The 8,815-nt window shown below is 41.2% G+C and overlaps 1 protein-coding gene across 4 annotated transcripts in view; it reads right to left on the bottom strand.

The window, feature by feature from the left end:
- plekhm2 (pleckstrin homology domain containing, family M (with RUN domain) member 2) overlaps positions 1–8,815 on the bottom strand; it is a 72,722-nt gene continuing 63,907 nt past the window's right edge. For all 4 annotated transcript variants that reach the window (XM_072478296.1, XM_072478298.1, XM_072478297.1 and 1 more), the window contains one exon: positions 1–8,666. In XM_072478296.1, coding sequence (XP_072334397.1) covers positions 8,529–8,666 — 138 coding nt within the window. In that variant the 3' untranslated portion in view covers positions 1–8,528. The remainder of the gene's footprint in view (positions 8,667–8,815) is intronic.

Below are 8,815 nucleotides of genomic sequence, written 5' to 3'. Positions count from 1 at the left end.
AAGGAGGCCAATACCTTTATTAATTCCATTCTATTTACATCAAATTATATACAATAACCACTGCATTTACATTGTATAAACACAAAACATGCATTGATAAGCATTTAGGGGTTCCTAAAGGCTGCAACATTAATATACACACCATTAGGTTAGAGTACATTGTACAAGTAGTGAAATGTCTCCTTAAAGACCTGTCGTATTATTAATGCCTCAATTAAGAATCAAAAGTTGTAATATTCAATATTAGTGATATAATAGATGATCAGTGTCTTCCAGTCAATTTCTGTTTTACTCATTACACACCAGTATCATCATTGAATAATATACTAAGGGCAGGGCAGGGCAGATGTAAACATCTGCAGACTGACAGCAGGAAAACTGAGCCAAGGTGACTTTTACTTGAGCAGTCTGCAAACAACATTTTACACCCAATTAAGCGGCAAAATACACTCATTTTGTTCATTTTTTTTGGGGGGGGGTGCAGAAAGAGGGGCAGAGCCAATTTGCATGCACCTATCTTCACCAGTCACAATGATTTGAGCTGCAATTTACTCACTAAAATTGAAGCTAATTAATCATGACCAGAGCCAGAGTTATGGTGACAGACTGATGATTTTTTAAAAATGATATCAAGATGTTTTACTGGTCTTTAGGGGATTTTGTTTATAAATTGGGAGAGAAAAACAACGGTCTTGACCACAAATTTAAAATGAACCTTTTTCTTCCCAGTCTTGCTGCTCCCGCGGTCCAAGGATGTGCAGGTTAGATGGGGTTACGGGGATAGGGTGAGGGACTGGACCTGGGTAGACTGCTCTTTTGGAGGCTCAATGTAGGCCTGATGAGCCGAATGGCCTTCTTCTGCACTGTGGGGATTTTATGGTGCAACATTTTCACAATAAGACATCACATTTTTAATCATACGGAGATCGAGGGCTCACACCTGGGGCCAATTTATTAGCTACAACCCCTCACAAGTTACTAGTAAGGATCTCAAAATTGAAAGATGCAGTATATCTAGGATCATTCGACTTCTGGTCTTTAGGAGTGATTTTTAAATATTACAGGTGTAGTTGATGGATTGGATCCAAGGCAAAGATAAATAGTTCATTTTTGATGAAATACAATGAGTAACTTTTCTATAATGTAACAGTTTTCTTGCTGTAAACAGATTATGTAGCAATCACCTGAAATCTGTGCCATGTACCTTTCTTTAGATTGCATAGCTGCATTACCAGGTGGTGTACAGGTTTTAACTTCAGCACATCTAAGTCACACAACAATTGGATAATTGATTTGAGGGCAACAGCAAAATATATATATATTTTTTTTTACACAGAAATACAAGGTTGGTCTGAATCCAACTCTGCAAGATTGTAAACAGTCCCTGATCCAAGTCAGAGAATAAAAGATCGTCACATCAACCAATTAGCCACGGATCTTAGTGCAGAGTTAGAATCACCATGAAGAACAACAATTGTCCTGCTAATGGATCACAGTAATTAATAACACAATGTGATCACAACTAGAAATGATTGCACATGACAACATCACTTCCCACAACATGAAAACTGGTCATTTTATGTTACAAAGCAGTTGGAAATATTTTTAAATTACTAGCTAACCTTCATCTTCGCACTCTTTGAAAACCTTACTTTGAAAATCTTTGAAAATAATGCACTGATAATTCAACTTGCTCAACAGAACTTAGTCCACACTAGTTCAACATATACAGTGGTATTTTCTATTTCCAGAATCTGTTCATCTCTGTCCTCCAGATCGGAGTTACAAGAAAATCTACAATGTAAATCAAAATAAAATCTTATTAAAGAGATCAGGAGGCGATTAGATTGCACATTTCATTCAATGAATGTGTTCAGTAACAAATGAGTACGGATCAAGTGCCCATCATACACCAAAAATTACAATCAAGGTTGCATATGGGTACCCCACAGTATAAAGGCTTCAAGGGGCGGACTCGGCCACACTGCAATACATACGTTTCTCTGAAGGTGATGAGTCTTGTTAAACAAAATACACTACAAATTCTTGAATACTGTCATTGCACGCGTGGTGGTTGTGTATGTGTGCACAGAGGGCAAACTGCACCCTTAGTGTCTGTCTGAACTAGCCCCACAGTAGATCTCAACCCTACCACACCATTGGTCTTGCCCACCAACTCCTAACTGGACTTCCAGCCCTGTGGGAGTGCAAACTGACCCCAGACCTGATGAACCCATGATCCTAAATCACCAACTTTTACCCTCTTGTTTTAAAACCGCTATTGAATAATTGTAGACTTTATTAGGTCTGTGGTGCCCCGATATAATGAGCTTAATAGGATACTAGTGTATTATCTGATTGGACGTGTTTCATATAGAGGAATCTTCACATTACAACCATTTGTGTCTTCACATTACAACCACTCTTCCATTTCTATCTTACAATATTTCACTTCCCTACCTAAAAGATAGAGGGACGTACTTGCAGTTCTGTCCTTAGATGTAGGATGCCCTAAAGTGTTTCATGGCCAATGAAGTATAGTCCCTGGTGTTATGTAGACAAAAACAACAGCATAGCAAGTTCCCACAAACAGCAATGGGATAAATTGTCAGTTAAACTGACAATTGGTTGGTTAACAATAAGCATTGTTCCGGACTCAAAACAAACCACTCCGGTTTTCCTTTGAAAAATGTCATCCTCCTGATCAGGCATGTGGGGTAGTGATTGAACATCTCATCTGAAAGACAGCACCATGTAAATGCAGCACTCCCCTGTAAGCACTGGGATGTCAGAAAAGATTATGCTCTCAGGCTCTGGAGTAAGGCTTTGAACTCATGACCTAAAGAGGTCAGAGTTCCACCACTGAATCAAGCTTAATGATGGTTGTTGCACATCTCCAAAGGATGCCAGCATGCAGTCAACTGGATACAGTGCCTTGAATGCTGCACATACTTATTGTTGGGTATAAATCCATGCAGAACCTGTTGCTAGGTAGAGTTCCATGAGCATCAGCAATGATCTGTTACGGTTTCTAATTCTATGGGCAACGTTTACCCATTTCTGGTACAATCGCATCAGCACACCTGTTGGCGCTGGGAGACGTAACATTTTTTTTTTTTTTTTAAAAAAAGAGTACTCAATTCATTTTTTCCAATTAAGGGGCAATTTAGCGTGGCCAATCCACCTACCCTGCACATCTTTGGGTTGTGGGAGCGAAACCCACGCAAACACGGGGAGAATGTGCAAACTCCACACGGACAGTGACCCAGAGCCAAGATCGAACCTGGGACCTCGACCGTGAGGCAGCAGTGCTGCTCACTGCGCCACCGTTGGTAGACATGACGGCGAACATCAATAACATTACTGGACTATAGCTAGATTCTCAAAGATCTGCACACATTGTTTTCCAGTGCTAGGCAGGAGTAGAAACCTCAGCAGATGTCCACCCCTAATTCTAAAACCTTGAAGCAAACTTTAGGACCCTTACGGCTCTATCAGAGATCAGCCATCTGAGCATGAAGCAGGGATTGAACCTAGGATCTTCCTGATCTGTGTGGCTCAGCAACTCCATTAAACTTGCTGAGCCTCAGGGTGGAATAGGTGAAGTCTGGCATTCGACTTTGAACAAAATCTTAGAAGCCAGAATAAAATCTATTAAAAAAAAATGCACATCAGTCAATGAATCCTGAAAGGGCGCCTTGTTATATTAGTGTTAAGAGTTTGCTCAAAATAATCACAAGTATCACAAATTCTGTTTCAAAATCCCAATCACTGCGATCACAAAAGCAGGATCGACAACCCCTGGTTTAATACGGTGTTCCATTTCTGATCACCAATGCCTTTCACTTTGATCAATACAAAATGAGTGACTGAAGTGCAAAAGTTCCCAATTTTTGTGAAATGCATCAACTTTAGTGAGTTTTGAATGATCATTTTTGCTACTGATACCAGATCCAGCATTTACAGTTGCTCGAGTTTTACAAAGTGATGGTGCAAATCCACGGCTCCTTAAAACAGGGCGAACACATTGGGTTTAATTTTTACAAACTGCCCAAGCGATACACAGATTTATTACGCATATCAGGCACTCAAGAAGTAATATTTCTGCACTGGTAGTCTTTTGAAAACTTAGTCCAGTGTTAACGCGGTCCTTCCATACTTGGTGCATTATACTGACTGGCCCTTGCGAAAGTTTTAATGTCTTTGTTAATTAGATGCATTAGGTTTGTTGCTGTGGCTTTGTGGTATTTTGGGTTTAGCTGCTGTATTTATTATTTACTATTTTGCCTTTAAAATGTAACCACAGCATAAGAAAAAGGCCACCCAGTGATGCACACTCCACAGTTCAAAATTCTGTCCAGATAGGACACAGCTTTGTTTCTCATGTACAATCAACCGTCTGACGGTGTGGATGAGCAGAGAGCTCTCGGTGTCCATGTACATAGATCCCTGAAAGTTGCCACCCAGGTTGAGAGGGTTGTTAAGAAGGCGTACGGTGTGTTAGCTTTTATTAGTAGAGGGATTGAGTTTTGGAACCATGATGTCATGTTGCAGCTGTACAAAACTCTGGTGCGGCCGCATTTGGAGTATTGCGTGCAATTCTGGTCGCCGCATTATAGGAAGGATGTGGAAGCATTGGAAAGGGTGCAGAGATTTACCAGAATGTCGCCTGGTATGGAGGGAAGATCTTATGAGGAAAGGCTGAGGGACTTGAGGCTGTTTTTGTTAGCAAGAAGGTTAAGAGGTGACTTAATTGAGGTATACAAGATGATCAGAGGATTGGATAGGGTGGACAGCGAGAGCCTTTTTCCTCGGATGGTGATGTCTAGCACGAGGGGACATAGCTTTAAGTTGAGGGGAGATAGATATAAGACAGATGTCAGAGGTAGGTTCTTTACTCAGAGAGTAGAAAGGGCGTGGAATGCCCTGCCTGCAACAGTAGTGGACTCGCCAACACTAAGGGCATTCAAATGGTCATTGGACAATAAGGGAATAGTGTAGATGGGCTTTAGAGTGGTTTCACAGGTCGGTGCAACATTTGAGGGCCGAAGGGCCTGTACTGCGCTGTAATGTTCTATGTTCCTTTGACCATGAAGAAATCCAGTTCACCCCAATTTACAGGACATCAGTAAAGTGTTATGGTGGGTGTTGTATAGTTTGTGCTGTGCATCATGTACATCATGCAGCAATACAATTCTACATTCTGCCTTTCCAGACCTGGGGAGTGCCTTGAGAAAGCATTCTTCAGCTGTATAAGGCTGGGGTGAAGTGCCAATAGTCAAATAAATTAAGGCGATGAATTAATAGGCTTCACACAAGAACATATGGCTATTGAGGAAGGTCATTTCAACCTAACCTACTTGTCCACCCAGAGAAAAAAAAAGTCTCCCCATCACACAAGTCAGAACATTTTCCTCTATCGTTCTCCCCTGGTGACTATTCCACACGTTCCTGCATATTGACTGAAGTGCTTGCATTTTAAATGGCTGTGACTATGTATATAAGAACCTAGCACTGTGCACTGCTTAGAATTTCTGCTGTTCTAAATGTTCTCTTTGCATCATGCTCCCTTATCCCACTCCCCCACAATTGAATGCAACTCTTTCTGTCCATTCATGTGTAGAAAACAATGGGATTACAGGCTTTGTGGTTTGACCTTCGCTAACCAGAGTTTATTCAGATGATCTTTGAATTGACCAATCGAGTTTGAGTAGTTCAGCAACAATGATTATAAGAGTTAAATATTTCTCAGTTATCTTCAGAAGGGTTGCCACTAATGCTTTGTTTAAACACTGGGGAAGGTCAGATAGAGTTTGATTAGAGGAATTAGTGACTTTAAAAGAAAATGACTAGTTTTCTCCCCACCTTCCTATCCTTTTAAAAAATAAATTTAGAGTACCCAATTCATTTTTTCCCAATTAAGGAATTTAGCGTGGCCAATCCACCTAGCCTGCACATCTTTGGGTTGTGGGGGCAAAACCCATGCAAACACGGGGAGAATGTACAAACTCCACACGGACAGTGACCCAGAGCCAGGATCGAACTGGGACCTCGGCACTGTGAGGCAGTAATGCTAACCACTGCACCACCGTGCTGCCCTCCACATTCCTATCCTGAAGGCGCTTATACTAAAATACAGAGTCTGAGAGCATGAACATTGCTGGGGTACAGGGTATTGATTATTGCTGTGATAAAGATCCCAAAGATGTTGGTTTCATGGGTGTTAGCTCTGGGTGGTTATAATTATATAGGCCCAGTAGCTCATTAAGTGATCCATCTTCGGCAGCCAGTGGCGTAGTGATATTGTCACTGGACTAGCAATCCAGATATGCACGGTAATGCTGTGGGGAACAGGGTTCAAATCCCACCGTGGCAGATGGTGAAATTTGAATCCAATAAAACTTCTGGAATGATAAGTATAATGGTGACCACAAAACCATTGTCGATTATCATAAACAACCATCTGGTTCACTACGTCTTTTACGGAAGGAAATCTGCCATCCTTACCTGCTCTGGCCTACATATGATCCAGCTCCAATGTGGGCAATCACGGATGGGCAATAAATACTGGCCCAGCCAGCAATGAATGAATTTTTAAAAAATCTTGCGTCACCAGGGTGAAATATAATCCTCAATTACAGAACAGAAGACTGTATATGATTAGCATGCTAACAAACAGGGATAGGTTTACATTAAGCTGCAAAACTATTAACTGTCCAAACTACAAATTCCACTTAAATTCGGAACATTCCCACATTTCTCCAGAATTCAGGAACTGCGAATTGCAAGAAAAAAAAACTGAAGACAATGTCCACATTCACTGCTCCATTCACAGGAACTAAGAATACTCAGGTGAGCTAATGAACAGATAGACTACAAAAAGCTAATATAACATTGAGATGGGGACGCCAACACTATACTATATACTAATGGCGTCACAGCACCCAATGGCAGCAAAAGAATATGAAAGTTTTATATGGTTTTGTTACATAGATAATAACTGGCTGATGACAGCACAGATTTGCTAGGTCAGCACAGACTTGGGCCTTTTGGCCTATATGGAAGGGTTAGTGGCACAACAGTTGGTGCCTTTACCTATGAGGCCTCCAGACATGCCGCTGTAGAGGTTATTGTTCTGCAAGAATTCTTGGAAACAGTATTGCACACTGCTGTCATCTGCACACTATTACAATACTACAATCTCAGCAATGGGACTGCTTCCAGTTTGGAAGCTGCTGCCTCAACTGACTGAACTGTTTATGAAAATACACAAGATATTGCTGGAGTAAACTCTGCTCTTGTGACAGGATTAACAAACCACAATATCTATTTTGAGTTACGGATCGACAATCGTCTTCTTCCTGACATTTCTTACACACAATCTTTCAGATATATACTGGGAAAATCCAACTCCGGATAACTAACTGGGAAGTAAAAAGGCGGTCAGTCTGGTGTAGATGTTATCCAATCCAATTGGTCATTGTAGACTTTCATTTAAACAGCATCCAATACAGTCTAGAATTAAAGGAGAGGATCCAGTGGTTGCTTCACCAGATCTGGACAGGACGAGAGACTCCATTAACAAACTATCTTGTGCAAGATTCACTATTTACTAGGAAGGAGAACACAAACTAAGCTGTTATAGACACTAACGTCAGGGGAGCACATCGTTCAAACTTATTTACAGATTAGACATTAAGAGGTGCCATTGAAAAGTGACTGGTGTGCAGTCAGATCTAAATAGTACAAGTATTAATAAAAGCATTCGTCTATAAAAATGACTTGCTAAAGTTCTGGAAAGATCTGATGCCGATGGCTATATATCAGATGATGATGTTCAGTCTTTTTAGTCACTGACATCAGGGCTACAAGGAGTAAAAAAAAAAATCCCCAAATCATTCAGATACAGATGTGACAACTGAAGCTCAAGACATGTGTTCAGAGCCTGGTATGTGATAACATTGGAAAGGTCGCTTTGCTCCATACTAGAGGCAGAGGTGGGCCACCCAGCAACAAAAGGTAGTGTTTCGGAGAGAAGTGTTTCTCAGGCTTCCTTAGTCTTTACACTAGTTGTACTTCGCTCGAGAAGAAAGAAATTGATTTTGTCCAATAGTTTCTTCATAAATACTCAATGCTGGAGACATCCGTGCAGTTAGACCACAAGCTTTCAGAGATGGGATAGTCAATACTTCTTAGTGAAGCGAGACAGATTCATCGAGAATACAGATGTTTCACAATCTGAAGTATGGAAGTACATTTCCTACCCAGCTCAATAGGCGGGTTTCCATTCAAGACCTCTGCTGTTTCTCTTCTCTTCACCTTTTCCAATAACTGACACTGTTGAGGGATTTCCAAAGACTTGTGGGCTTGTGTATTTGGATTGGTACTATTTCCTTTACACCTCCTGAATTCCTCTTTACACCTCCAGTAACATTGTGCGTTCAGTCGGACACAATATCCGGAAACACAGAAGTGAGCGAGTGATGCCTGCAGCATTCCTGCACCACATGGCCGGGGTTCCAAAGCGTTCAACACCATGGATCACGCTCAGCACGTCCTCGGGATAAACTGTCGCTTCGCTGCCACATGGCCCGAATAAGCAGGACTGCTTCGGTGCATTTCTTCTGAATGGAGGGATCCTGAAGTGGCTTCAGAGGTAGATCCACCTGAAAAGGACACTCAGCATAAGTCAGAATGCAGAACTATTGAGGAAAAAAGCAAGAAACATAATCAAGTCTAAACCTCATCTGTAGATCATACAAATTATAGTTGGAGATATTGGAAGAGCAATCATGAGCAGGTACCTGGCCAACCT

Source organism: Scyliorhinus torazame, chromosome 16 (assembly GCF_047496885.1).
Source record: "Scyliorhinus torazame isolate Kashiwa2021f chromosome 16, sScyTor2.1, whole genome shotgun sequence".
In the NCBI taxonomy this organism is placed as follows: domain Eukaryota; kingdom Metazoa; phylum Chordata; class Chondrichthyes; order Carcharhiniformes; family Scyliorhinidae; genus Scyliorhinus; species Scyliorhinus torazame.
This window is presented reverse-complemented; position numbering and strand designations above follow the sequence as displayed.